Raw genomic sequence first — 27,540 nt, 5'->3', positions numbered from 1 at the left:
TGCTGAGAAGGAGCCGCTTTCTCTACCAGGAAAAGCCACGGGGTTCTTCTCTGTCCCATCCCCCTCCCGCCCTGCTGGGGCTGGCCTCTGAAGCGAAGAAGCTGGGCCACGCGGTCGGGCTGGCCGGCCCAGGGGCTGTTTGTCCTTCTCTATATTTAGCCCTGCAGCCACGGAGAGGCCTTCCCAGGGGGTGGGCTCTTTCCCACAGCACGGCCTGTGGATCTGGAGTCAGGAAAGGACGCCGCCACCACCCCCCTCCCCAAAGGCATCATCCCGGGGCATATGTGCCCCCCCTCCCCCGCAGAGAGCTGCTTCAGACCTGCAGCTATGGGAGCGATGCCTGGAATGCTGCTCCCCCCCCTCCAGCCCTGCTGCTCTTTGATCGGCCCTGGGAGGATGCGGGTTTCCTCGAAGGCCTCTGCGATGTTTGTCTTTCTCTTCTGACCACTTCCTCTCCCACAGCCTCCGCTCTGATAGGGCCCGTTATGGGCTGGCTGTAGAGGAGCTCCCCTTTTGTTGCAGCAGGCTCAGAGTAGACCCTAGACTGGTGCAGCCTGCAAGAGCCAAAGTAACACAGGAGCCACCCAGCCAGCAGGCAGCACGGACCCCCTCCCCCAAAAGCAGCCCCTTGGTCGACCACACAATAATCTTTTCCTGAAAGATAAAAGGAAATTGCTACTTGCTGCTGTGGGATGGCAGCTGAATTTCCTCCAGCCGGGCTGGATTCTGGAGATTTTTGGTGCGTTTGGGGGGGGGGGGTCACTTGGGCATGAAATTGGGGTCACTGTGGGGAGGCAGGTAGTTGTGAGTTCCTGCATTGTGCAGGGGGTTGGACTAGATGACCCTGGAGATCCTTTCCTACTCTGTGATTCTGTGATCTCCTTTGTGGATCCTTGAGCAAGGAGGTTGTCGGCTGCACCCCGGAGGAGGTGGCGTGGCTCTGTCCGTGCCCCGGTTGCTGGGTGAAGGAGCAGCCCTGGCTTGCCTTCCGAGTGGCTAAGAGGGGTCAGCCCCTGCTGTGTGGATTGGCGCTCCACCTGACCCAGAGATGGGAAGGCCGCCTGGGCCGAGCTGCTCCCAGCCCACCCTTGCAGCTTCCCTCCAGAAAGAGCCCGCTCCAGTGCTGCCAGTGGGTTGCCAGCCAGTGCTTTGCCGTCTGGTCCCACCGCTTTTTGGCTGCCTGCCCAATCCTGCATGAATGGGACACATGTCTGCGCAGGAACAGCAACCCTTCTGTGCACGCTGGGGGTGTGGGGAGGCCCACCACTTAACCCCTCGTGTGCCACCTGCAACAGGGAGCGTGAACGGCCTGCTCCCATGGAGAGCACCCACCCACCCACCCACTCCTTGCGGAGCGGGCCCCAGGGATGTGACGTCTTCTGCTTGAACTGTCCCAGGAGGGTTTCCAGAGATCCGGACTGGTCTGCTGGGCTCAGGTGCTTCTGAAATAGCACCCCCTGGTGGCTGACTCAAGCAACAGGACAACAGGCCACCTTCACACTTGGTTTAAAATGCCTCTGGGCACATGCAGAGTACATTTCCCTCGACAACCCTCAACCTCTTATTCTTTGCCCTCCAGGTCAAAGGGGTCCAGAGGGTCTGAAGGGGTGCTGGTCTGCAGTAGAACAACTGGATTGGTGCCCAGGAGCACCTCAGAGACCAAGGAGAGGTTGAGAACGAAAAAGCTTTTGGGAACCGGAGCTCCTTCATTAGAGATCCAAAATATCAGCTTCGGATCAGGGGGAAGGGTGTGGCTTCAGGCAGGTGGGGGTCTTGGAGCCTCTGGGAAGAGAGGGACTTTCCTGCCTGGGGCCCAGGCTCGGTGGGGATGCCTTTGGCTCACCCGGAAGCAGACGGGTGCCAGCTGAGCACCAAGGACAGTGCACCCCACAGTCCTGCTTTAAGTCTGTTACTTCCTTTCCCCCCTTCACCCTGTCCCCATCTGTCCAAGCCCCTGTTCGGGGGGGGGGGAGGTCTGAACACGTGAAAAAATAAGTGAAGGGGGGGTGGCTGTGGCTTGCAGGGAGAAGCCCCAGGATCATCTCCAGTCGGTGACGGGGAAGACCTCCTCCTGAGCAGGCATTGCATTTGCCTGGGCCATTTGTATCCCCCTAACGCTCCAGGCTGGCCCGACCATGCCAGAGGTGGCGAGCCAAGCAAGACTGACCCCAAGGAAGACTGGGGCGGGTCTGCAGAGGGAGGCCGGGACAAACCACCCCAGGCAAACCTGCCTGGGTGGACCTTTGTGGGTCTTGACCGCTCAGACGTTACGCTGCATGTTCTGCATGCCCTGCCTTTCTCCTGGCACGGCCTGGCCTCAGGGCAGGGGACAACCCTCAACAGGACGCAGAAGTTTTAAGGCGAAATTAATGCACATGGCAAACAAACAATTTAAAAAAGAAAACAAAACAGAGTTAAGGGATGGGGTTGACCAGTTTGGCCTGTCCTATAGGCTGCCTTTTCAGTAGTTCTGCCCTGTGGAAGGAGGCCCAGAAGTCAGAGAGGGGGCAGAGCAGGGGAAGATGCCCAGAGCCTGAAGAGCAGGGGAGCCCTGTGCGGAGGAGTGGGGCTGCTGCCTGCAGCTGAAAGGACCAGGGAGCAGCTGCTGGGAGAGACCCAGAGGCTGCCAGCGTAGGCTAGCCAACACTGCCGTCCTGACAGGGGGGGGGGTAGATGGAGCTGGTTTCCAGCTAGGAAGAAGCCCCCTCCTGTGTGAGTGAGTCTGGCTGCAGTCTTCTGGCCAGGGGGGGCGCTCTCTCCAGCTGAGGCTGGCCGCTAAAAGGAACCTCTGTCATGACTTTGCTGGTGAAGAATGCCAGGGGAAAAGGCCAACGGCATCCATTCAAAGACCGGCACAGGAAAGCGGGTGGGCAGAGGAGTCACAGCCGTCCTGTGGGTTAGCCGAGGCTGGCTGTTGCCTCTCTCTTGCATCTGCCCCTCCTCTTTTGGCATGCCCTGAGACTCCATGCAAGGGCAGGCTGGAGTCGTCTCTTTTTGTCTGGGCCGCCTCTAGCGCCTCATCCGCATTGTTCTCCTCTCTGCAGGTATCACCAATCCCAAGCAGGCAAAAGATGCCCCCAAGAACTTCACCTTTGATTACTCCTACTGGTCTCATACCTCTGTGAGTGGGCTGGGAGGGAGCGGTGCTGGGGGTGGGGTGATTAAAAAACCATCAAGGGGAGGCCTTGGCTGAGGCCAAGATCTTGCTGGTACAGCCTGTGAGCTGAGGGAGAGCTGGGCGGGCTTGGTGCCCTGGGCAGAGGAGAGGAGAGGAGAGGAGAGGGAGCCTGCAGCCCACAGGGCCCCCTGGCCATAACAGCTCTCCCTCCTAGGAGGAGGACCCCAGTTTTGCTTCCCAGTGGCAAGTCTACAAAGATATTGGGGAGGAAATGCTGCTTCATGCCTTTGAGGGCTACAACGTTTGCATCTTTGCCTACGGGCAGACGGGAGCTGGCAAGTCTTACACCATGATGGGCAAGCAGGAGACCGGCCACCAAGGCATCATTCCTCAGGTTCGTGTGTGTGTGTGTGCGTGTGCATGTGTGCTGGACACAAGCCAGGTGGGTATTGGCAAGGGAGCCCGAGGGAGGCCGAGCTCTGTCAGAAGACAGGCCTCTCTCTTCCAGCGCTTATTGGGAGCGGCAGGGTGGGGAGGAGATTGCTTTGGGCGGCACATCCAGTTTCTCCTGGGCAACCGAGGGGGCGGGGGGGGGGGCTCCTCTCTGGCCAGGGCGGCTGGTGGCCCCCTGGAGACGCCTCTTCCGCCCAGGTTTGGCTTCACAGGGGCCTTTCCGAGGTGGGCCCTTGAGGAGTCGCATGCTTTTGTCCTAGCACAGGCCCATAAAAGTCCAGGCCACAATCAGAGCCTGTAAGTTTTCTAAGGAGCCAGACCAAATATTTCTGCTGCCCCAAATTATGCTGGCTGCCCCCCCCCCCACTAGAATGCGGTCGCTGCTGTGCTCTCTGGGGCCCAGGCTGTGGTGGGTGGGGGTCTGCAGCAGCTGGCCTCTCTGCCTGTCCTGCCGAGCACTTCAGAGCCTGCCTGCAGCCCCCCACAAGACCTCCCCCCTCTCTCCCCGTCTCTCTAGCTCTGCAGAGATCTTTTTGCCCAAGTGAATGAGAACGAGTGCCCCAACCTCTCCTACTCCGTGGAGGTAGGTGCCGGCCCCCTCCCTTCCTGGCCCCACCCGTATGCAGAGGGCCTCTTCTGCCACTTCCTCCCCGTCTCCTGCCGTTGCCCCAGGTGAGCTACATGGAGATCTACTGTGAGCGTGTGCGGGACCTCCTCAACCCCAAGAGCCGCGGGAACCTGCGTGTGCGGGAGCACCCCATCATGGGGCCCTACGTGGAAGACCTCTCCAAGCTCGCCGTCACCTCCTTCGAAGACATTGCTGACCTCATGGACTGCGGCAACAAAGCCAGGTGGGATCCCTTGCTGGCTGAGGGGGCCTTGGAGGGCAGGGGCTGCAGGGATCGGCAGGGCCGGCCTCCTCCCCTTCCTTGAGCCTGCATCTGGAGGAGGCTGACCCACGGCACTGCCCCCCGGGCTCTCCCTCATGCCAGGACTGTGGCGGCCACCAACATGAACGAGACGAGCAGCCGCTCCCATGCCGTGTTCACCATCGTATTCACGCAGCACCGCCACGATGAGCTCACGGGTCTCGACACAGAGAAGGTAAGGGGTCTTGGGGAGGGAGGGGCGCACGGTGCCCTCTGGGGCAGACACGTCATGGACACCATCCTGGCTTGCCCCTGTGCTGCTGGGCAGGCTTGTGCCCCCCCACCCCATTTGGGGCCGCTCAAAAGCAGCCAGGCACAGATTGGAGGGCAGGTTCAGACAGGAGAGCCTCAGGCCTTTTGGAGGCCTACGGTGGCCTCTCAGTCCCAATGGGACGTTGTCATAGGAGGGGCGGGAGGGAGCAGCTGGGGTGCTGGCCTGGGGTCTGGGAGACTTGGGTTCAGGTCCCCACTGTGGTTGGAAACCTCCTGTGTGACGTAGGGCCAGATATTGACTCTGGGCCCGGCCGACTCCACGGGCTGGTTGTTTTTTTTTAAGCAGAAGAAGGGGGGGAACATCCTTGTTCTCTTGAGCTCTTTGGAGGGAAGGGGGTGAGGGGGAAACGTATGTCAGCAATTCCTTCCCTTCTCTGGAGGACTCATGGCCTGGCTCTCCTGCCCCATTTCACCCCCCCCCAAGAGCCCTGTGAGGGAGGCTGACTTAAGAGCGAGGGGCTGGCCCAAGAGCCCCCAGCAGATTCTCATGGCAGAGCAGCAGGAAGGGTCTCCGAGGCTCCTTGGGGGGCCCATGTGGGGAGGGGGGAGAGCGTGGGGCTGGGCTGGCCACACCGGCTCCTCCCGGCAGGTCTGGCACTCTGCCATCTTCACTCCATGGGGGGGGGGGGGGTCTGTTCCTGGTTATCCATCGTGTCATGCAACGGAGGAGGCTCTCCCTCTCCCCCTCCCCCCCCACAATCTTCCAGGTCAGCAAGATCAGCCTGGTCGACCTGGCTGGGAGTGAGCGGGCGGACTCATCTGGGGCGAAAGGCATGCGGTTGAAGGTGAGCAGACAGCTGCAGGGCTCAGAACGGCCGTGCTTGGGGGGGGGCCTGGCTGAACGGGGGACAGGCTACTTGTAACCCCCTCCTCCTCTTCCTTTGATCCAGGAAGGGGCCAACATTAACAAATCCCTGACCACCCTGGGCAAAGTCATATCCGCATTGGCGGAGATGGTAAGCATTGCCCTTCTGGCTCTTGAGAGGCCTCTGGTCCGTGGCCCAATGTGCAGCGGGCTCTGCAGGGGCAGAACTGTCCCACTGGGCCTCCAGGAAAGATCAGGGGGGGCAAGACGCTCCCCCAGGAAGAAAACAGGTCTCTGAAATGCCGCGGAGAAGCACTTTGGGGGAAGGGGCTCGCCCTCTCCTGCAGAAGCCGTCAAGCCTTGCTGGCCCCACAGGGCTTGCCATGGGGAGTGGTGCTTTTCGTACCTCCCCCCCCCCTTGACGCTGCAGGAAGGAGGTCTCTGCTGTTCGCATCTCTTGTAGTTCTCACCCGCAACAAGGAGGGGAGTGGAGCGGGGCTGTCCACATGGGCACATCTGCCTGCTTCCTGGGCTCTGTCTTTGGATTGTGGCCCTTCCCTGAGCTGGAAGATTTGGGGGGCTGCTTTCTGCCAGGGGGTGTCCTTGCCTGCCCCCCCCATCTCTCCTCCCTCTTCCCACTTTGCCAGCAAAGCAACAAGAAAAAGAAATCTGAATTCATCCCTTACCGGGACTCGGTGCTCACGTGGCTGCTGAAGGAGAACTTGGGTGAGTGGGCCGGAGGGGCCGGGCGGATTCACACAATCCGGAAGGTTCTGGGGGTGCAGCAAGCAGAAAGGCCACCGGTGGGCGTGAGGGGCTTATCCAGTGATGCCGGGGGGGGGTGGGGGGAGTGGGCAAAGAGAACGCCTCCTCCCTCTCCTAAAACCGGAGACCTCAGGGGCATCCAGTGAGGTTGCTGGGCATGAGGTTCATGGGCTAGAGAGAGAGGTGCAGATGTAAGACCTGGATGGGAGTGGGAGGTCCTGCGTCCTTGAGGGGGTCCTGGATGATGCCCCTGAGCCCCCTGGTGCAGCTGGGGATGGTAGTCCTGCTCGATCAGGGAGTGGAGGGTTGACGTTCCCTCTGGGGTGGCCAGAGAGAGCCCAAACACCCCGGACACAGCACCCTTCACCCTTGAGCAGGGGGTGAGGGGGGGGGCGTATTTTTGTCCTGACTGCCCTGCTTGTGCTTCCTTGGGGGGGGGGAGGCAGTGGGAGAGCCTCTGCTGGGCATGAGGAAGGCCCCGGTTCAGGCAGAGCAGCTGCCAGTCTGCGGAGAACAGCCGCCCTTGGCCAACCAGTGGTCCCTGCTGTGTCTTCAGCCTCTCTTGTCTGTGCTCAGGAGGCAATTCCCGCACGGCCATGATCGCTGCCCTCAGCCCGGCAGACATCAACTACGAGGAGACGCTGAGCACCCTCCGGTGAGCGGGCAGAAGGGGAGCGGGTGGGCCCCCCGGAAAGAGCAGCCCCCCCCCCCTGAGCTGGCATAAGGGAAGGCAGCCCTCCCCTCACCCGCCTTCCTTCCTGGGCCCTCTGCCTCTCTCCCAGCTACGCCGACCGCGCCAAGCAGATCCGCTGCAACGCAGTCATCAACGAGGACCCCAACGCCCGGCTCATCCGGGAGCTCAAGGAAGAAGTGGCCAGGCTGCGGGACCTCCTCTCTGCCCAGGGCTTATCGGCCCCCGCCTATCCCGGTATGCGCACGGGGGGGGGGGGTTGGCTCCGAAGAGGGCCTTCTCAGGGGCAGCCCCTTGGTTACGGGCAGGAATGCTGGGCCCCCTTACTTTTGGTCTTCAGGAGGCAGCTGGATGGAGAGCGTTTGATTTAGGACTACATTTGTTTGTGGACAGCTCTAACTGAGCTTTCATACTGTCATCTTGTATGTGTTTGAGAATCATTCCCCTCTCAGCCCTCAGCGTAGATTTGGTTTCCTCAAGGAATGGCCCATCGGTGGGTGGAGAAGGGGGTGGCTTCTGACTGCGTCTCCATTTCAGGCTCAAAGCCCGAGGACCCAGGAGGTGGATGCGGCACCCCCCCCTCCCCTGCTGAGTCTGCAGCTGAATCACCCCTCACGCTCAATGGGGAGTCGGAGCCCTACTCCGGCGTGGAGGACGAGATTATCTGCACAGAGGAGGCCATGGAGAGGCTGCAGGTGAGAGAGAAGGAGGGGAAAGTACTGGTCTTATGCAGCCAAAAAAGTGCCTCCCGTGTCCATCTGGAAAGCTCACGGATAAATTTCCCCCCGCAAATTATTTGCCTGCCCTCCTCCCACCCCTCTTCCTCGGAAGTGATTCTGTATGTGGGCAAAAGGCCCCCATGGGGCCGGGGCTGGACCCCAGACGAATTCCTCCCTGGCGGTTCTTGCAGGAGACTGAAAAGATCATCGCTGAGCTCAATGAAACGTGGGAGGAGAAACTGCGCAAGACGGAGGCGATCCGGATGGAGCGGTGGGTGCTGCGGCCCCTCGTGTGTCTGCCGGGGACTGCCTTCCGTGTGCGTCTTGAAAGCGCCGGGCCCTGAAGCCTGAGGGAGAACTTGCTTCCTCGGGCCTCGGCGGGTGGCTGCCCCAGGCGGGAGGCAGAAGTCCGGGATGGCAGAACACGGCGCACGTGGGGGTGCTTGTTTGAAGAAGTGATGGGAGGCGGGCCAAGCCTGCCCTCAGGGGGCTCCCTCTGAGCCGTCCTCCCGGGCAGGCCTGTGGTGCTGAGGGGTCACGGCTGTTGTCTTTCCTGCAGAGAAGCACTCCTGGCAGAAATGGGCGTGGCTCTCCGGGAGGACGGGGGCACTGTAGGCGTCTTCTCTCCCAAGAAGGTATGCGCATGTAGCAGGGGGCACTCCCCGTGGCCAGCTACTCCCGCTTTCCTGAGGCACTTGGGGCGCTTCGTCTCGGGCGCCCCAAGATGTCTCTGACAGCGTGAGAGAGGATAAAAAATGTAGAAACCTTTTGGAAAAGATCGGTGCGTCTGAGGTAAATCAAAGATCCAGGAGCACCCTAAAGATGGAACGTCTCCTTCCAGATGAGCTCCTTGGGTCAGGACTTGGGTCAGGACTCAAGCTAGTCTGGAGACGTGTTGCTCCCCGCATGTCCCTCCTCCCCTGCTTGGCTGCAGCTGCCTATCCGCAGTCCAGGGCCTTTCAGACGTGTCTTTGTGGTGGTGGTGGGGGGGGGGCCCCAGGAACACAGTTGCTTCCCAGGAGTTCCAACACTGTGGGTAGATCTTGGGGGGGGGCACACGCCCTTGAAAATGGGCCACCTGTTAGCCACCTCGGAGACCCTGTGCCTTCTGTTGCATCTCCTTGTTGCTTCCACCTTGTTCCTGTATTGTGTGCAGACGCCACACCTGGTGAACTTGAATGAGGACCCCCTGATGTCCGAATGCCTCCTCTACCACATCAAGGATGGGGTCACCCGGTGAGAAGGGGCGGGCTGGGCAGGCTGGTGAGGATGGACACCACCCCCGACTGCCCCCTTGCTCTCTCTGGGGCCTGGGGCCTCATCTGGACCCCGCTTTCCTCCTGCTCCAGAGTCGGCCAGGAAAACGGGGACATCAAGCTAACCGGGCAGTTCATCAAGGAGCAGCACTGCCTCTTCCGCAGCATCACCACGGCGTCTGGAGAAGGTGGGCAGGGGGGCGAGGGAGCGGGTCACCATCTGAATGCTTTTCGGGATGGCTTAGAACGCTGACGTTTCCTCTCCCGTCTCTTGTGCTTGCGCGGAGCAGACGGGCCTGACTGCAGGGGAGTGTGCCAGCAGGTAGTAGTTGTTTGGTGGGTCGCTGGGCGCCTCCCTTCCTGCTGCCGCGTCAGGCCTGGGTTCGCAGCCCCAGGGCAAAGGCCGAACGGTGCCGGCACCCAAAGGCCTTCGCGAGAGAGGCGGGATTGAGCTCCGGCCCTCTCCCCTTTCAGTTGTTGTCACGCTGGAGCCGTGCGAGGGGGCAGAGACCTACGTCAACGGGAAGCAGGTGACGGAGTCGCTGGTGCTGAGATCAGGTAGGGGGTGGGCACCGGCCGGATGTCATTCCCCGGGCGCTAAAGCCTGAAGCAGGGCCTTCGAGGGCCTGGGCAGAGAGAGGCTCCTGTGTGGAAGGAAGACTCTTGGCGCTCTTTGGGAAGGCTCCCAGCATTTCTGACCCACCAGTTCTGCCTGGGGGCAGCGTGAGGCAGCCTCTGGGGATTGCAGAACGTGGGGCACCCCTGGAGGTGATGGGGTGAGCAACCTCAGGGGGAGGGTGAACAATTGTGGTGCCCTGGAGCGCTGACATCTTTGCCCCTCCCTGATGGGACGCTGCCCTGTGCCCCGCCGAGCAGGATCTTTCTCTCTTCAGGGAACCGAATTGTGATGGGCAAGAACCACGTCTTCCGTTTCAACCACCCGGAGCAGGCACGGATGGAGAGAGAGCGGAACCCCCCTCTGGAGAGCCAGCCGGAGCCCGTGGACTGGAACTTTGCCCAGCGGGAGCTGCTGGAGAAACAGGGCATCGACATCAAACTGGAGATGGAAAAGAGGTCTGTGTGTCTGTCTTTCGGGGGGGACCCTGCAAGCAGCAGGACTTGGGCCGGGGCCAGGATAGAGGCCTCGGCAGAAGGAAGCCCGGCTTGCCCTGCGACAGCCTGGGACCGAAGGCCAGAGGCCCCTCGACTGGCCATAGGGGAAGTTGGGGTTGGGGTCCCTTCCTGGTTTGGGAGGGGGGCTCTGGCCACCCCCATGCCCTTTGTGGGTTAGCCATTCACGAGATTGTCACATTGAATGCTGAGAGGAAAATTACCAGAACCAATGAGATGAAATTAATTCAAAAGAAATTCCGTCTAAACATCCGGAAGAGGTTCCTGACAGTCAGAGCAGTTTTTCAGTGGAACAGGCTTCCTCAGGAGGTGGAGGGTTCTCCATCTTTGGAAATCTTTATACATAGGCTGGAGAGCCATCTGACGGAGAGGCTGATTCTGTGAAGGTTCATGGGGGTGGCAGGTAGATCAGTGATAGGGTTTTGAGTGTCCTCCATGGTGCAGGGGGCTGGGCTAGATGACCCAGGAGGTGCCTTCCACTCTATGATTCAATGATTCCATGACCTTCTCCAGGGTTTTAATTTATTAGATTTTTCAGTTGCCACTTACCCAAAGGGCCTTGGGGCGATTTACATTAAACCCAGTAAAGTTAAAACCAATAAAATCTAATGAATAAATTTTATTAACCGGGCCATCCTGGGGCCAGGGACCTGCAGGGGGCCCCTGAACTGGAGAGGGAGGGGTTGTGAGAGGAGAGGCGGTCCCGTAGGTGGGAGGGTCCCTGACTTCAAAGGTGGACACCAACACTTCACTGGTGGCCAGGGTCGCGACCACGGTTTGGGAGTCCTATGAGCTGACCCTGGTGCTCCGTTCTGGGCCACCTGCAGTTTGAGGTGACAGTTGCATGGATGACGGTGGCCGGGCCTGACTCAGACACCGAAGGAGCCAGCTGTAGGCGGAGAAATGAGGCCTGTTTCCAGCAGGGGGGGGGCGCAGAGTCCAGCTGACCCTTGGCAGAGTCGGGCGGACACTCCAGCCAGGAGTTCAGACCATTATTCGCTTCCAAATAGATTCCCTCATGATAGACTCTTAACCTGCCCGCCTCTCTGCACATGCTTCCGGTCTTTTCCGCAGCCGCTCAGCTCGGCCTCCTGTCCTCAGAGCTTTGTCTTGTGTTTGGCTCGGAACCAGGGGAGGTTAGATAAGGATGTGGGGGAGCCACGCTCAGATCTCCCCTCTGCGGTGGATGTGGGCCAGGTGGCCTTGGGCCAGGCACACAAACTGCCTCTCCTGCCTGATCTCGCCTTGTTTTGGGGAGCTTTCAGGCAGCCTTTCATTCCTCCCAAGGGAAACCATTCCAATAAAAGCCTCCTCTTCCGTCAGTAAGAGTGCAAGCCTCCCTGCCCCGCCCCCATCAGTCCAGCTGGAAGGCCCCCAAGGAAGGAGGCCGGGCCTGGAAGAGGTCCAAGGACAGCCCCGTCTCGCCCCTGGGGCCAGGATCCTCTGCAAGGGCTGATACCTGCCATGCACAGATGCCTTGCAGTGATCCTTTTTGTTCTCCTGCCTCCCCCCCCCCCCCCCGTGCAGACTCCAAGACCTGGAGAGCCAGTATCGACGGGAGAAGGAGGAGGCTGACCTTCTGCTGGAGCAGCAAAGACTGGTAGGGATGGGTGTGCCAGCTGCTGTTCTTCAGGGAGGGGGCGGCTCCCTCGTGAGGCTCAGAGAAGCTGAGGCGTTCATTCTGAGTAGCAGTCTGCCGGGTGCCCAGCATGGCGTGGGGGTGGAGGCCAGCACAACCGTGTGTGATCACACCAGTGGTCAGTGTAGCTCAGGGGTCCAGCAGGCACCTTTGGAAATCTGACACAACCACAAAGCAGCCGTCACAGGAGGCAGAGCCAACTGCAGAAAGGCCGGGAGGGGGTTCTGTCCAGCGCTGTCCACAGCATCCTGTGGGAGACCAGACTCTGCCTTCACACAAGTCTCCCTGCGGAGCTAGTGAAGAAACATTCGGCCCAGACAGAAGCGCCGCCAACCCACCCACTCCCTTTTAGCAAGACTTGGCAGCAGTAAAGGCACCGTGTTGGGACTGTGGGTGGGGCATAGGGCCTGTGGACAGGGCTGTGGAGCGGAGGGGACCTGTCCTCACGCCAGCCCCTCCTCCTCTTCCTTCCTTCCTTCCTTCCTTCCTTCCTTCCTTCCTTCCTTCCTTCCTTCCTTCCTGCCTTCCTTCCTGCCTTCCTTCCTTCCTTCCATCCTGCCTTCCTGCCTTCCCCGGCAGTACGCAGACTCAGACAGTGGTGACGACTCAGACAAGCGCTCGTGTGAGGAGAGCTGGCGCCTCATTTCCTCGCTGCGGGAGAAGCTCCCCGCCACCAAAGTGCAAACCATCGTGCGCCGGTGTGGTCTGCCGAGCTCCGGCAAGAAGCGAGAGCCCTTGCGCGTGTACCAGATCCCGCAGCGCCGCCGGGTGGCCAAGGACCCCCGCTGGCTGACGCTGGCTGACCTCAAGATGCAAGCGGTGAAGGAGATCTGCTACGAGGTGGCGCTGAATGACTTCCGCCACGCCCGCCAGGAGATTGAGGCCATGAGCATCGTGAAGATGAAGGAACTGTGCCGGCTCTACGGGAAGCGCGATCCCAATGAGCGGGACAGCTGGCGGGCCGTGGCCCGGGACGTGTGGGACACGGTCGGGGTGGGCGAGGCAGACGGGACCATCGGCGGCGGCAGTGCCGGCGGGGGGAACGCCGATGGCCGGGCCGGCACCGACGTGGACGACCTGCGAGCTCACATTGACAAGCTGACGGATATCCTGCAAGAGGTGAAAATCCAGAACAACATGAAAGATGAAGAGATCCGCTCGCTCCGGGATCGGGTGGTCAAGATGGAGCGGGTCATCCCCATTTCTGCCCAGGTGAGCTGCTGAGTTGTCAAGCATATCCTGTGGCTTCACCCTCAGTGGGTGTCGGTGGAACGTGCCAGCAAGTCCCAGAGGACTCCTGGGAACCTTCAGAACTGGCCGGCCCTTGGCCGCCTCCGCACGGCACCCCCGGCCAAGTCCGAACCCGGCCTGGCCCTGCTTAGCGTCCGCGATGTGATGAGAGCGGTCCGAGGGGGCCTTCCACCAAGATCTGCACTGGGCCGGGCCCGGGAGAGGAAGTGTGGCCGCTGAGCCCTTCCCCTGGCTCTCAGTCTCAGGGCCAGACCCCGACCTGCCTCTTGCCCCGCAGCGAGAGGAACAGAAGCAGGCTCAGGCCCGGCGTGCCCAGGTCTCCAGGTTTGTGGGGGGCAGGGGGCAGACCTCCCGGCTGAGTGGGCAAGATGGCCCTTAATGGGCCGGGCGTCTGAGCCAGGGAGGTGGGTTGCTGTGTTGGCCCCAAGCAGTAGGACAAAGCAGAGTCCCCCTTGAAGCCCCGCAGTCCAGTCATGCTGAAGTGGGTTGCTTTTCAGGGTGCCTGGCGAGGGTCTTGTGCACTCACGGGCCGGCCTCTCCCCCTTCCCTTTGCCGCAGGAGGACGAAGACCTCGAGAACGAGTGGGGCTCCTTGCTGCTTGCCGAAGGCCTCGCAGTGGCGGACGGGGAGGCCGAGGAGCGGCCGGGCGGGGAGGCGGAAGTGGAGGCGGAGGCGGCCTCCTGCTACGACCGGGTCACCCGCCTGATGGAGAAGGACCCTGCCTTCCGGCGCGGACGCCTTCGCTGGCTCCGGCAGGAGCAAGCCCGACTCCAGAACCTGCAGCAGCAGCAGCTCAGCCGGTCCCTGCGCCGCAACCAGCCGCACAGCGCCGCCCCTGGCAAATTCATCCCCCCGCAGGACTGCAAGCTACGCTTCCCCTTCAAGAGTAACCCTCAGCACCGCTACTCCTGGGCCCCCAACTCTGGGTTCATGGTGGGGGGCGGCGGCGGCGGCGGGGAGAAGGAGCCGGGGGGCAGCGGCGAGGCCCCCCAGGCCCCGAGCCCAAAGCCCGCCCGTCACAGCAGCCCCCAGCCTCAGCAGAAGCGGGCGGCCCGCCCGGCCCGGCGCAACTCCCTGGAAGGCGGGCATCGGGGCAGGCGCGGACAGGGCCCGGAGCATTACCAGCCCCGCAAGCACAACTACTACCCCCGCCAGCACCAGCCGTACCCCCAGCACCGGCCCGGCAACCCCGAGGGCCAGACCCCCCCACGCATGCGCCGCCAGCGATCAGCACCCAACCTGCAGCAGGAGCGGGAAAGCACAGTGTGAGGGGGGGGGGAGTGTGGAGGCAGGAGCAGCCCCTGCCCCCCCCTCCCAGTTCAGCTGTTGGACTTGGGCCTCTCCCCCTGCAACCCAAAGGCAGGCAGAACACTTGGGGGGGGGGGGGGAGCAGAGCCTGCTGGGGACGGCAGGGGGAAGGGGCCCTGGACGCCAAAGATTTTAGGCTAAGGAATTCAGGTGCGGATTGCAGAGGTCTTGTGGCTGCTGGGATGGGATTGGGAGGCAGTGTTTTGATGTCTGTTAGAAGGAGGAAGCCGGGGGGGGGGGGTGGGCGGTGGGCTTGTGCCAAGAGGACTGTGGGTTGGAGGAAGTGCTGAAGGCCTGTGTGGGGGCAGTTGTGGGAGGAGGAGAGCGGAGTGTCTGGGCTGCAGCCCCGTTGGAGCCCCCCCCCCCCCCCCCGACTGTCTTGTGGCTGGCTTGGGTGGTTGTGTGTGCTTGGGGGGGGGGTGTTAAGTGTGGTGGAGGAAGAGTTCCCCCCTGGAGAGGTTGGCAACTTTTCCTTGCCCAGTGGGGGTTCCCGCCTGTCTGCTTCGGCGTGTCTTGTGGCCCTGGGGGGTGGCCTGACCCATGGCGGGGGGGGGGGGGGTAATCACTATGTGGCTCTGATGTGTTTCTGTGTCCAGAAAGGAAGCCAACTTCTACCGTCCCTCCAGAACATGGGTGCCCCCCCCAAGGCCCTGCTTTCTGTACGACCTCTGCCACAAAGGGGGGGGGCTCAGTGCTCATGGCCACGCCTCCCTGGGTGCGGAGGGGACCCCCCGCCTGGTGTATTCCTCCCCCTCCTATCCTGCTTGGGCTGAGTGGGGGGGGGGGGGGTCGGCCCAGATACATGGTTGCCAACTCTGGGTTTGCAAATGCTGGGAGGGGGGGTGCCTGGTGCCCTGGAGTTTAGCAGCCCATGAGAGTTGGGGGGTCCCTATGGGGGAGGCCAGGCTGGTTGGGCTCTACGTTTGGACTCCCTTTCTCCCCCAATAAAGGTGCCTGTCTGTGCCTCGCCTGCCTGCTCCCCTCGTCTTCCTTGGGGGGCGGGGTAGCAGCCCGGTGTTGCCGGCCCAGAAGCAGGGGGCCGCGGAGGGGGGGGGGTTGAGTCTTGAGGGCGCGGGGGGAGGGGGCTGCTCGCGGAATAGCGCCTGCCCGGGCGGAGCTTTGACAGGGTCCGCCCATTTCCTGGAGCGGGGCGCTTGCAGGGGAGGTCCCGGCAGACCCCCTCCCCACAGTACCCCGAGGCGGAAAAAGAAGACGGGCGCTTCATGCCCGTCTTCCCATCTCAAAACAACTGACAGGCGGACGCCCCTTCCCCACCAGGCTGGGCTGGGGGGAGCATTCGAAGAACTGAGCCTGGGCCCCCCAGGCATCATGGGAGATGGGAGGTATTTGTGGGGGAGGGGATAGACCCGGCTCTCTGGACACGTCTGAGTGCGTGACACGTGTCTGAGTGGCCCCTTGTCCGAGCGGCAGGCCCCTGCGCGTTCGTGCTCTCACTCGTGTACTCCGGTGCTCTGCACGTGCCCGAAGGCTGCCTCGCCGGAGCCCCGCCCGCGTGTCCCCTCCGCTCCCTCCCTCCGGGCCCGGCCCGGCCCCCTCGGAGGCGGCAGCCGCCTCCCGCCCTCCCTCCTTCCCCCCGGCGCCCCTCCGGCTCCTCGGACAGACGCATTCCGCGCGGCGCGGCAGGAGCAGCTCTTCGTCCGCCCCGTCCAAACAGTTCAGCCCAGCCCAGCCCAGCGCCCCGATGGAGCCGGCCGCCCTCGCGTCGCTGCTGCTGCTGCTGCTGCTGCCGCTGCTGCTCTTGCAGCTCAGCCGAGCCCAGGAGGACCCCCCGCCTGCCCCCGGCGGAGGCAACCACACCAGGTAGCCGCCCCCCTCCTCCTCCAGCACCGACGGCGGGCAGCCCGGCAAGGCCCCGTCCCCAGCATCCAGCCGCCGCCCGGGACCCCGCGCGCTGCTGCACATCTGGGAGGGATTAGACGGCGGGAGCTGCCAGCGGCCGAGGCGCGCCCGCCGGCCGGATTCCCGGAATTCTTGGAAGGGCCTCCGGAGCCACGACGGGGAGGGAAGGGGCCCTTTCGGCTCGGCGGGCGGGCGGGCGGGCGGGCTGCTGCCCCTGGACTCGCCCCTCCCGCTTCCTCTCTGCTCAGGCCCGTCTTCCACTGCGGGGGCGACTACACGGGAGACACCGGCTACATTGCCAGCGAGGGCTTTCCGGCCCACTACCCGTCCAGCAAGAAGTGCACCTGGACCATTACGGTAACTCGTAAGAGCAGCGTTGGGGGTCAGCCGCTACCGGGGCCCAGAGTTAAGCCAGAGTTACCAGGGGCGGCTTCTCCTCCCAGCTGAGAAGAATGGAGCACTCTGTGTGTGTTCAGAAACGCTGTGGCGTGCCAGTGTAGATTCTTGCCCTGGATCCCGGGATTGCATCCAGAATTCCCCCCCCCCCACACACACACATAAAAGAATCCCTCCTGCATCTGGCAAAGAGGAGCCACATCTGGGTTCGGAGAGAGCTGCCGCCTGGCTGTATCAAGGGTGGAATTCCTTCCATGAGTGAAGAACCGCCCTCCCGCCACAGCCCCTCAAGAGAATCCTCCCTGGACACAAGGAGAGGGGGGATTTCTGCTTGTTCTCTGCCTCTAAACATTGCATTTGCGAAACTGGGATCACAGGGATGGGCATGGAGCGGTGGGGCATGAGAATGCAGGAGGAGGGGTCCTGTGGGGGTCCTCCGCGGCCTGAGACAGACCCTTGGCCACCTGCTTGCTCCTCCAGGTGCCGGAGGGCCAGGTGGTCATGTTGTCTTTCAGGGTTTTCGATCTGGAGCCAGACCCGGTTTGTCGCTATGACTACCTGGACGTGTACAACGGACACCAGGCAGTGGAGGGGCAGCGGCTGGGCCGCTTCTGCGGCACCTTCCGCCCGGGGGCCATCCTCTCCACCAGCAACCGCATGATGCTGCAGATGGCCTCTGACGAGGGCACCGTCGGGCGGGGGTTCCTCGTCTGGTACAGTGGCGGGCTCCCTCACGTCAATGGTAAGGGGGGGGGCTTCCGAACCCACTGGCCGCCTGCCCAGGTTCCTCTTCTGGCTGGCGGCTTCCAGGGCCTGCGATCCGTCTTGCGAAATGCCCAGGAGCACAGGGGATGCTGGGAAAACAGGCCTTGGAGACCATTCATCAGGCCTTTCTGGTGTCCTGGGGGTGACAGCTGTGTGCGTCTGCAGCAGACATTTCCCTCTTTGCCCCCAGGTGACCCTGCTTAGCTGGCCTGAGAATTCTAGACAAATCTTGCTCTTGAGTAGTTACACAAAGTCCATGCAATGGATGATCCAGGAACGAGGTGTCTCTCTCTCTCTGCATTGGTGGGTGGAGAGAGATCTTGAAATGTCTTACCCAGCACCTGCTTGAAGGTGCACCTTGTCACCGTTGTTTGCCATTCGGTCTGGGGTAGCCGAGTCTCCAGTGTCATAAGAGGATCCTCCGTTTCCCCCACCCCCCTCCTTGCATCAGAACAAGTGGGACAATTCAAAGGGCCTGAAACCAGAGAAGGCCTTGCATGCAGGGGGAGGGGTGTGTCTACGAGGGGGGGGGGCTCATGATGCTACTGCAAACCCAGTGGCCAGGCCCTTTTCCACCAGTTGCTCTGGGGCTGCGGATGTGGGGTGCCCATCCTGGGGGTTCTGGAAACCGTGGGACTATGGGGAGGGGGAGCATGAGACTCCTGGAGACAACCTCCCCCTTTCGTAGCTGCAGCTCTTCTTGGGTGGGTGGGTGGGTGGAGGGCCTGGGAAGCATCTCGGTTGTGGTGAGGAAGGGCTGGAAGGGCCAAGGAGGATGGAAACGGGCCTGCCCCCAAAGACCCCCCCTCCCATCTGGACCGGGCCAGCTGATTGATTCTCGGTTCCCCCTGACCCTGCAGTTGGTCTAAGCTGGACTCTCCAGCGCTTGGTTCTCTAACCCATCATTAGCCAGAGCTTTGTGGTCTCCCAAATTGCTGTTTTGCTGGGCAGGGTTCTCTCCCTTGGGGGCTCTCCCTTGGGGGACAGACACACTGCAAGATCCTGGCCCAGCCTATCCCTCCCTCCCGCTCCCGTGGGGCTTTGGTGCAGGGAGGGGAAGCCCCACCTGCATCACGGCCCCGGTGGGGAGGGTGGGGCTGAAGACGGGCTTGGGTCGGGGGGGGGAAAGAGCCTATGCTGCAGACAGGGGTCCGGCTCCTGCCACAGAGTAAGGGGCCTGCGTGGTGGTGGTGGGGGAGGAGGGCAGCTGCAATCTGCACAGGAGCTGAGGTGCTTGTGTGAAAGCAGCTAGAGGGTTTTGTTCCAGAAGCCTGGATCTGTGCGTGTGTAACACATCCATTTGTGTGCCTCCTTGCGATGCGTGCAAAAGCCCTTGTGAGGGCTGGGGAATGCAGGGGCACTTCATCCGGGGAGGGGGCTCCGGACACAGAGCCATATCAGCAGCCCCCTCCCCACCCCACCCCCCTACGTGCTCTGTGCTTGAGCCGCCCGCAGGAGAATTCGTAGCTGTGCCGCTGTCCCTGCCTCCCCTTCCATCCTCCCTTTCTGGCCACAGAGAACCAGTTCTGCGGAGGGAAACTGGAGAAGCCGCAGGGCACCCTGAAGACCCCCAACTGGCCGGAGAGCGACTACCCGGCCGGCATCAGCTGCTCCTGGCACATCATTGCCCCAAAGGACAAGGTGAGGGGGAGCCCCACATTGCCCCCCCCCACACTGCTTGGTAGTCTATCCCGGCCTCCTCCTCCTCCTCGTGCGGGTGCCCTCGCCCCATGCCTTCAAGGGCATGACTCCTCCCTCCCCGCTGTCTCGCCCAGGTGGTGGCCTTGACCTTCGGGAAGTTTGACGTGGAGCCAGACACCTACTGCCGCTACGACTACGTGGCCGTGTTCAACGGGGCAGACCGGGATGACTCACGGCGAATTGGCAAGTTCTGCGGAGACCACTCCCCCAGGTAGGCTGACCCCCCCCCCTCCGTGGGCCAGAGGCTCCCTGGAAGCGGCTGCCTGCCCCCTGCACAGCCCTGGGGACAAGGCCCGCTCCCCCAGGGGCTGGAGGCTCCCCAGGGGCTTTTGCTTGGGGTATCCTTTGGCAGGAGCGTCTCTGGGCAGGGGCCTGGGGAGACTGGGCCGCAGAGCTGAGAGGAGCTGTGACTGTGACTCCCCTCGAAAGCCACCCAGGGGGCCTGTCCTGAGGGCTGCGGAGGGCAGAGACCTCCTCCTTGCCGTTTCCCTCTGCAGCCCCGTCCTCTCGGATGGGAACGAACTGCTGGTCCAGTTTGTCTCCGACCTCAGCGTCACGGCCGACGGCTTCTCGGCTTCCTACGTGGTGCGGAGCCGCAACGAGCTGGTGGACCAGGATATCGCCGAGCCCCCCCCACGCCGTGTCTTCCCGGGCACCAAGCCAGCAGAGCCGGGCAACAGACCTCCCCCGTCAAAGCCCAAGCCCACCAGCAAGCCCGCAGGACGCCCCAAATTGCCACCGGGCCGGAGGCCGAGACCCGACGGGGGAGCGCCCCCAGTGAGCAGCCCCAGTAAGAGCCCAGGGGGAGGCAAGCTGGGCTGCCAGAGGGGCCTGGGCAGAGGGGTGGGGCTGGGAGGGAGACAGGGAGTGCGTGACCCTCTCCCGTTTGGTGCCTGCAGATGACCTCACGTGCCCACCGCAGTGCCGCCGGACGGGAACGCTCCAGAGCAATTTCTGCACCAGCGATTTTGGTGAGATGTTTGGGTGCATGGAGGTGTGTGTGTGTGTGTGGGGGGGTCTGTTTCAGGGTATCTGGGTGTGGAGGGGAACCAATTTCAGAATCTCTAGTGCAGCAATGGATACATGCATGTATGCAACTCCCCGCCCTCTGCCCGGCGGGAGCCCCGAGGGAGGCCCCCGAATGCCCCCTTCCCTGTTGCTGGGCACCCAGGAGTTCATTCCACGGCTCCCTCTTCTCTTGGCTTGCGCAGTGATCACAGGGACGGTGAAAACAGCAGTACGAGGCGCTGGGAACAGAGTAACTGCCACTGTGCTGCTCACAAACACGTTTAAGGCGGGCACCCTGAGTCTCCCGGCCCCCGGAAGTGATGCCGTCCTCCATCTAGAAGTGCCTTGCAGACAGTGCCCCCTCCTCAAGAAAGGTGAGTGCCCAGCGGCCAGCAGAGAGCCTGCCCAATGGCTAGGCTGGGCCCTCAGCGCTTGGGATGCGCACGGGCCCAGCGGTGCTCCTATAGGGCTGCCTACCGAGCAGAGCTCTCTCCTGGGTCCGACCGGTTCCTGCCACTCCCCTCCCCTCCGATTAAATTATCAGGTGTTCTTTTCTGTGTGTGTAAATGGGAAGGCGGCATAGAAAGGCCGTAGCCCTTCCAGCAGGACTGCGGTGGGGGATTGAACGGATAAGATCCCACCCAGGGCAAGGCTTGGCTCAGAGGCCTGGCCGTCCCTGGCCTGGGCCGGCCTGAAGGGCTCCCTTCTGCCTCTGCAGGTGCCAGCTACGTCTTCATGGGCAAGGTGGGCGCTGACGGAGTGGGCCTCCTGCCGCCCGGGAGTTTCGTGGTTCCGTTCCGGCAGCCGCAGCAGCAGCTCCTCAGCAACTTCAGCAAGCGTCCTTGCCCTGCTCCAGCCGCCAGGAACCGGACCTGATCCTGGCTCCTCGGCCCACCGCTCTGCTTGTCTCTGCACGGGGGTGCCTCCCGTCCCCACGCGGCACGCTGTAGCCAATAAAAGGGGGAATCTTGCTGTGGGACTCCTGCTTCTCCCAGGTTCGCCCCCCACTCCATATGCCGCCGTTCTGCTCTTCTGTCCACACTGGGGGGGGGGGCATGCTCTGCCGGGCCTCCTTCCTGAGCACTGCACAACTGTGGGGCTTCGCTGGCCGGCCGGCCGGCCTCCACCCTCTGCATCACACCACGTTTTCTGCCCACACCCAGACAGGCTTCCTGCACGACTCCTGGGAAAAGGGCAGGGGGAAACTGGCCCAGGAGCTCAGCGGGTGCCAAGAAGGGGCAGTCCAGTTCCGATCAGGGCAAAAGGGGTGATGCCCTCACTATGCAGCATCCCTGCAGCAAATGGCTTCTGAATCAACCTGGAGCCCCCACAAAGCCCTCCCCCCAGTCCCCCGTGGCCAATATTGCCCCACTCTGATACACGGTGGCCTTCCCGAGTTGGATCCTTCCACGCCCCACGTGGTGGCTGGGCTGGAGTGCTGGGCCCTTGCTCTCTCCACAGGCGTTTGCCAGGCCACGGGTGGGGCATCTGGCCCTCTATGCCTGGCTGGACTGTAGCTCAAGCAGAGCTTCCTTGCTCCCGGTGCCTGAGCTCGGCAGGACAGTCGTAGAGCGTCTCCTGTCACCAGGGCCACAGGCAGGCGAGGCCGGTGCTTGCTTCAGAAGCCCCCCTCCCTGGGCTGGAGCAAGTCAGTGGGTGGGGGAGCCTCGGCTTGGGACCTCCAAGCCACGCCTGGGGGCTGCTGGGCTCCACCTCCCGAGCCCTTCCAGTAACGCTTTGCAGGGGAAATAGCTTTTCCACCCATCTGGTACTTTCCCATAACTGCAGAAACAGCGGCCTCTTTTGTAACAGGCTGACAATCAGCCTGCTCATTACGGTGCAGTGGATCTGGCCCCCTCCTGCCAGCTGCAAAAGGGTTCCACACTTTTCTCACGTCTGGAGTCAAATGGGAGGCAGAGAGAAGAGGCAGAAGACAGGAGCTCCTTGGAGAGAAACCAGATATGTGGCGGAAAGGAGTCTGCCTGAGTCACTGCTCTCTTCCGATGCAGCCAGCATGTGAGTCTGACTTTCCTATCTTGGAAAGGGAAGTGGGTTCGGAGGTCACATGGCAATAGGAGATGTGATTGGATGGGGTGCGATCTGCAGAGAGGTAGTAGCCCTGGAGAAATACACATTGGTTGTGAGACAGAAAACCTAGGTTTCTGTTCAGTCCAGGAAGATGCATTGGCTTAAGCCTTGTTATGAGTTGCAGTTCAGCAATCTCTCTGTTCTCCCTTTCAAATTCCGTTGGAAGAGAACTTTTGAATGTTGTGGTTTCTGGTGTCAGAGTTCCATTGACTGTGTCCTTGTCAAAGGGATTGGCCAGCTTACCCAAGGCACGGGGTGGGTGGGCATTGCTGACCCGTCATGATGGCATAAACCACGTTGGTGGACGAGCAGGAGGTGGTGCCTGGGCCCGCTGAGGGAGCTGCTGGGGCCTCAATGAGAGTGAAGCAGAGTCCGGGTGACTGACAAGTAACTCAGTCATGCCTTGGCAAGAAAGGTGCCCCTGTGAGGGGAGGGTCGTGAATGATGCCTTGGCCTGGCTTGACCCCAGGGGGGCCACCTGCCCTTTCCTTTGGGCTGACAAACCGGCGCAGAAAGGGCTGGGTTCAGCTCCCCGGGGCCTCTGCTGTCTAGGAAGCCGCTGCCTTTTAGGGAGCCAGCCCAGGATGCTCCAGCCAGGCGGAGGACGGGCAGGGGCGCCCCCTAAGGAGAAGCCGGGGAGGTGCGCCGCTCCTTCCCGGCCGCGGGCGTCCCCGTGCCTAAAAATATCGGCGCGGCGGAGCCGGGAGCAGCGGGCACCGGCAAGGTCGCCATGGCCGGAGGGCTGGCTCCGGAGGCCGGCCGGCCGCCCCCTCCCTTCCTCCGGACCTGCCCGCCGCCGCCGCCCAATCCCCGGCGCGCTCTCCTCGGCCGGCGGAGGCAGGCGGCCACCCGGGGGCCACGTGCCCTGGCGGGACAGCGGGCGGCCCCTTGACTCGGCTGCTTCCCGGGGCGTCTTGTCTCGGCTCCCGTGCGCGCCGGACCGAGCGGCGGGCGGGGCGGCACCTGCAGGCTGGGGGCGGAGCCGAACGGCAGGCCGGAGTCCTCCGGAGCGGGGGGCGGGCGGGGGCGGCGGCGGCTCAGAGCCCGCGCAGCGCATCCCTCCTTGCGTGCCCCCCTCCCCGGGTTCCGCAGGGGCGGGGGCTGGAGAAGGGCGCTGTGGCCGCTCTGCCTGCCGCATCCCGCTCGCCGGCACCTGCTCCTGCGCGCCGCCCTCGCCGCTGCCTTCGTCCCTCCTTCCCGGTGCCCGCAGCCTGCAGCGCCGGCAGACTTCAGCCCGGCCACCGCGCGCCCCTTCCCGCCCCAGAGCCGAGCCGAGCCGAGGGGGGAGCATGGGCGTGGGGGGCAAGATGCCGCTGGGGGCCGGCCAGCCTGGGGTCTTGCTGCTGCGCTCCAGCGAGGTGCCCCCCAGCGTGACGGAGAGCTTCATCCTCAGCGGCTACCGCTGCCCCGGCTGCACCTTTGCCCAGTGCCTGGTCTCGGCCTTCCAGCCCACCAACGAGACGGGCAACTTCTGGACCCACTTCCTGGCCGTCTTCATCTTCGCCTTCCGCTTCTTGGAGCAGTTCTGGAGCGAAGGCTCCGCCCCCCCGCGGGAACTGCTGGACCCCTTCTACTACCCCCTCTGGAACTACTTCCTGGGTGTCTGTGGCCTCCTGGTTGCCAGCAGCATGGCGCACCTCTTCAACTCCATGTCCTTGGTCATCCGGGAGATCTGCTTCTACATCGACTACGGGACCATCAGCGCCTACACGGTGGGCTCCTCCTTGGCCTACTTCTACTACATCCAACCACGAGGTCTCCCGGGCCCGGCGGCCGGAGCCACAAATCTCTCCTCTGGCCCTGGGCCGGGCGGGGAGGGCGTGGACTGGCTCTCTGTGTGGGTGGGCCGAACGGGCACCTGGTTTGAGGCCTTGTACGTGCCCACGGCCTGCCTCATTGCCCTCTTCTGCACGTTGGCCTGCTGCAGCTCCCGCCACCAGTGGCCGCAGTACCGCTACCTGATCCGCACGTTGGTTTTCTTGCTGCCCTTTGTGGTGGTCTCCATCCCGGTCTTCCACAAGCTGTGGTGGGCTGGCGGGGGCCAAGGGACCGGCCGCTTCTTCCTTCGCCACTGCTTCTGGCTTCTGGCCTCCGGGATCTTCAACGTCAGCAAGATCCCTGAGCGTTTCAGCCCTGGGAAGTTTGACATCTGGGGCCACAGCCACCAGTGGTTCCACTGCTGCACCTTCCTCAGCATCTTGGACGAGCTCCACATGATCCGAGGGGAGATCCAGGAACTGGGTGGGGGGCCCCCGCTGCCGCCGCTGTCCAGGGTGCCGACCTTCCTCTCCACCTTTGGGGTGATGCTGATCTTGCTCCTGCTCCTGGCCAGCATCGTGGCCTGCTTTGGGGTCAAGGCCTACGCCAGACAGGAGGACAGCCAGCGGAGGAAGGGGGACTGAAGGGCCAGCCGGGGTGGGGGGCACTCCGCCTCCTGATCTGCATGGGCAGGGTGGGGGGCAGGGGCTTTTGGAGCCTGTCTGTTTCCCGCTCCCACTGGATAGGGCCGTGGAGAGGCTCAAGGGGTGTGCAGAAGGGAGAAGGCTGGACTGCCCGAGGTGGTGGCTCCTGGAGGCCGCTGGGCCCGTGATGGCCGCCCACAGCCAGCCGGGATCTGCAGGCACATGGCTGCAAAAGGGAGCGGAAGGAGAGGCTGAGGCCTGGGGAAGAGGGCTGACTTTCCAGCATGCAAATGGGTGGCCTAGATTTCCATTTCGGGTTGGTCCGCAGGCTGTGCATCAGGGAAGAAGCCAGGATGCAGGGATTTCCCAGAAGGGCAGAGCGACAGCAGGAGAGAGGGAGGGTCAGTTTTGTATCACAGCAGGGGGCGGGGGCTTCCCTTGGGGCTCAGCCTGAGCAGGGGGTCAGTAACACACTTCCTTCGGGCGAAAGGCCTCTCAGGAGATGAGGAGTCCGCCCGTTTTGGAGCAGTGGCAGCTAGTGTTTCCTGGCCCCGCTTCCCTTCCCCTTCCCTCTAGACAACATCTTTCAAAAGCAAAATCTAAGGCAAGATCTTTTGACAAAGCCACCCTTTCCCAGCATAATTCCTAGGCTCACAGAACAGTTTAAATTCTTCCTAAATATGTACATGCACACATGGCGGCGTTGCGCTTAATGCACAAAAATAGGGGGCGGGGGAGGGGAGAAACCCCAGTAAAAATAGCCCACAGGGAAACCTGGGCTGCTGCCCCCTCCAGAGGGGCACATTCAGCCAGCCGTGCCCCTTTGGCCAGGACAGCTCCCCGCCCCTTTCCCTCCTCAGTCCCGGCCTGTGACAGCTGCTGGGGGTGGGGAAGACAAGCGGGGGGGGGGGGGAGAGACTCCAGGCACCAGAGCTTGTTTTGTGGAGTGCTTTTGGATCCCATACTTGTGGTCCTTGACTGCTGTGGCCTGGCCCTTTCCAGTGGGGATGCCTTGCTCTTGCATCCCCTTTCCAAAAAAGACAAAGTCTGTACCCCTCTTGATGTCTTTCAGGGCCAAAGAAGCAGGTAGGCTGAGCTGGGGCTGTCCCGTCCTTCTGCACATGCAGGGTCTCGTTATGCCCCAGAAAGACGCTGCCTCCTTTGGGCATGCTGCTCAAGCCAGCTGCTGATTGCTGGAAGGTGGGGTTCAAAAGTGGTGGAGGGTGGTGGCCCCTGGGCCCCCCCTGACTCCTACTGGCTGAGCCCTGGCCCCTGTGCTCATCTTGCGGCCGTAGAGTTTCCTTCATGTCTCTGCCCGCCCTGGGGATCTGGTTTCCCCGGCAAGGAAGCATTGATATTTCTGCATCCAAACGGGGGCCTCCAGGGATCCCTGAACACGTGCACCTAGTTCTTTCCTGCTCTACCTGGGCACTTGGCTTCAAGGGGTTTCTGATGGGACTGAAGAGGATCCAGGGGCAAAGGAAATGTTTTGCACCGTGATGAGTGAGTAGGCATGTATGTATGTATGTATGTTATGTAAGTATTTATTTTGCTCTATGCTGCCCTTCCTCAAAGGCTCCAGGCATTGCTATGGCCAGTGTTCTCTGTATGTTCCCGTATACCAAACAGGGGGAGAAATGCGTCTGGTGCTGGTTCGTGTAGATGCAGACCGTGTATCAATATTTAAAACATTGCCCCTCTCCCCCCCCCCCCCCGCCATGGATGGAGACTTGGTGCATCTGCTGAAGGGAGCTCTGCCTCACGGACGCTTATGCTGGAATAAAAGGAAGGTGGTGTCTGACTCGTGTTTAAAGGGGGCTCTTAAATGAAGGATTAGTTGAGTGGTTGGAAGAAAAGGTTGGATTTAGGGTTATCCAGTAAAACACACAGTAGGTGAGGGAGGAAGGCAAGAAAACCCATCTGTGGAACTCCTTACTGCAGTCTTTTAGCAGAATTGCCCCCTTGGATGTAGTAGAAGGGCTGAGGACCGTGTGCAGGTCTGTCCCCACAACCGAGTCTGCAGAGCTCTTCTACTGGACCCCTCCCTGGCTTCTCCCACAGCCGCTGACCCCCAGGGGCAGGCAGCCTGCCTGTTTCCCAGAGCCTGGCTCAGCCATGTCCAGCGTGAAGACAAAGGGCCCTCTTGCTCCAGACAGCTGAGCCAAGGGAAAGAGGGAGCTTAGGGCAGGGGAACCCGACAGTGGCCTTTCCCAGGAGCCCTGGAACTCCCAGAGTAGGCAAGGGCAAGCCCAGCCCTTCGTCCAGCTGGGGAATGCAGAGTGGGGCTGCTGTGCTGACTGGCTCAAGGCAAGAGGAGGAAATCTTGACTGTGTCTGGATTAGGGGTGTCTTTAGCTGAAAGTGAAACCCAGAAGTTTGTGGGAGAAGGGCTGGCCTCTGTCCAAAGGCACTGGGAGACTAAGAGGGCTTGCGGGGGGCAAGTGAGCACTCTGAAGGAGAAGACAAACTGGTCTTTGGTGTGGTGGCCTCACAGTCGTTCTCCTGGGGCAAGTCTTGGGGGAATGGCTCAGCCCCGACATCATACCTAGGTGGGTCAATCTAGACCAGTGTCTTGTTTCTCACAGCAGCCCACCCATTCCTCTGGGAAGCCTACAAGCAGATAAGGCAGGCCCTTGTGGCAAAGAACTTGCCTCTTCCTGCTCTGAGTCTCTCCAGTGCCCTTTGAAAGCCATTTAAGCTACATCTTATGGCAGTGAATTCCATGAGTTAATTCCTTCAGTGAAGCAGCGCTGCCTCTGATCAGCCCTGAAGCTGCCTCCTGTCCTTTTCAATGGGTGCCCTATCTCCCTGTGGCCCGCCGGGTCTCCCAAATCCTAGCCTGGCATTCTGACCAGCACTCACTGGGGGAGGGGGCAGGGAGAGAAAGTGGCTGCTCTGGATTCTCCCGACTTAAGAATTAATTGGCTGAACAGCTAGACTCATGTCCTCGAGCATCTTTGAGACCAACAAGATTTTCGGGGGA

The 27,540-nt window shown here is 62.1% G+C and overlaps 3 protein-coding genes across 6 annotated transcripts in view; all 3 read left to right on the top strand.

Annotated features, from left to right (window-relative positions):
- Window positions 1-15,306, top strand: part of KIF1C (kinesin family member 1C) — a 28,847-nt gene extending 13,541 nt beyond the window's left edge. For all 4 annotated transcript variants that reach the window (XM_077315377.1, XM_077315378.1, XM_077315380.1 and 1 more), the window contains 20 exons: window positions 3,045-3,121; window positions 3,333-3,512; window positions 4,089-4,154; window positions 4,244-4,422; window positions 4,564-4,675; window positions 5,481-5,558; window positions 5,664-5,729; window positions 6,226-6,304; window positions 6,920-6,998; window positions 7,126-7,271; window positions 7,572-7,729; window positions 7,945-8,024; window positions 8,313-8,388; window positions 8,910-8,989; window positions 9,103-9,197; window positions 9,484-9,567; window positions 9,903-10,083; window positions 11,668-11,740; window positions 12,359-12,991; window positions 13,589-15,306. In XM_077315377.1, coding sequence (XP_077171492.1) covers window positions 3,045-3,121; window positions 3,333-3,512; window positions 4,089-4,154; window positions 4,244-4,422; window positions 4,564-4,675; window positions 5,481-5,558; window positions 5,664-5,729; window positions 6,226-6,304; window positions 6,920-6,998; window positions 7,126-7,271; window positions 7,572-7,729; window positions 7,945-8,024; window positions 8,313-8,388; window positions 8,910-8,989; window positions 9,103-9,197; window positions 9,484-9,567; window positions 9,903-10,083; window positions 11,668-11,740; window positions 12,359-12,991; window positions 13,589-14,299 — 3,233 coding nt within the window. In that variant the 3' untranslated portion in view covers window positions 14,300-15,306. The remainder of the gene's footprint in view (window positions 1-3,044; window positions 3,122-3,332; window positions 3,513-4,088; window positions 4,155-4,243; window positions 4,423-4,563; window positions 4,676-5,480; window positions 5,559-5,663; window positions 5,730-6,225; window positions 6,305-6,919; window positions 6,999-7,125; window positions 7,272-7,571; window positions 7,730-7,944; window positions 8,025-8,312; window positions 8,389-8,909; window positions 8,990-9,102; window positions 9,198-9,483; window positions 9,568-9,902; window positions 10,084-11,667; window positions 11,741-12,358; window positions 12,992-13,588) is intronic.
- A 358-nt stretch (window positions 15,307-15,664) lies between these two features.
- PCOLCE (procollagen C-endopeptidase enhancer) lies at window positions 15,665-21,040 on the top strand. Its single transcript, XM_077315383.1, has 9 exons — window positions 15,665-16,159; window positions 16,447-16,555; window positions 17,075-17,336; window positions 18,876-19,000; window positions 19,135-19,271; window positions 19,558-19,850; window positions 19,960-20,031; window positions 20,272-20,442; window positions 20,787-21,040. The coding sequence occupies exons 1-9, from the start codon at window positions 16,041-16,043 to the stop codon at window positions 20,942-20,944; spliced, it is 1,446 nt and encodes a 481-aa protein (XP_077171498.1). The 5' UTR covers window positions 15,665-16,040; the 3' UTR covers window positions 20,945-21,040.
- A 150-nt stretch (window positions 21,041-21,190) lies between these two features.
- On the top strand, window positions 21,191-26,359 carry LOC143826546 (membrane progestin receptor epsilon-like). The gene has a single exon (XM_077315382.1). It carries the CDS (start codon window positions 22,555-22,557, stop codon window positions 24,556-24,558), a length of 2,004 nt encoding a protein of 667 aa, XP_077171497.1. The 5' UTR covers window positions 21,191-22,554; the 3' UTR covers window positions 24,559-26,359.
- The last annotated feature ends 1,181 nt before the right edge of the window (window positions 26,360-27,540 follow it).

Source organism: Paroedura picta, chromosome 16 (genome assembly GCF_049243985.1).
Source record: "Paroedura picta isolate Pp20150507F chromosome 16, Ppicta_v3.0, whole genome shotgun sequence".
NCBI lineage: Eukaryota > Metazoa > Chordata > Lepidosauria > Squamata > Gekkonidae > Paroedura > Paroedura picta.
The sequence above is the reverse complement of the archived record's forward strand: the minus strand, read 5'-3'. Positions and strand labels throughout refer to the sequence as shown.

Excerpts from the sequence above, each read along its gene's own strand:
- PCOLCE (XM_077315383.1), top strand. The coding sequence starts at position 16,041 with ATGGAGCCGGCCGCCCTCGCGTCGCTGCTGCTGCTGCTGCTGCTGCCG. Across the intron at positions 19,001-19,134 it reads TCATTGCCCCAAAGGACAAG|GTGGTGGCCTTGACCTTCGG; the intron begins GTGAGGGGGAGC and ends TGTCTCGCCCAG. Across the intron at positions 19,272-19,557 it reads TGCGGAGACCACTCCCCCAG|CCCCGTCCTCTCGGATGGGA; the intron begins GTAGGCTGACCC and ends TTCCCTCTGCAG.
- LOC143826546 (XM_077315382.1), top strand. The coding sequence starts at position 22,555 with ATGCCTTGGCAAGAAAGGTGCCCCTGTGAGGGGAGGGTCGTGAATGAT.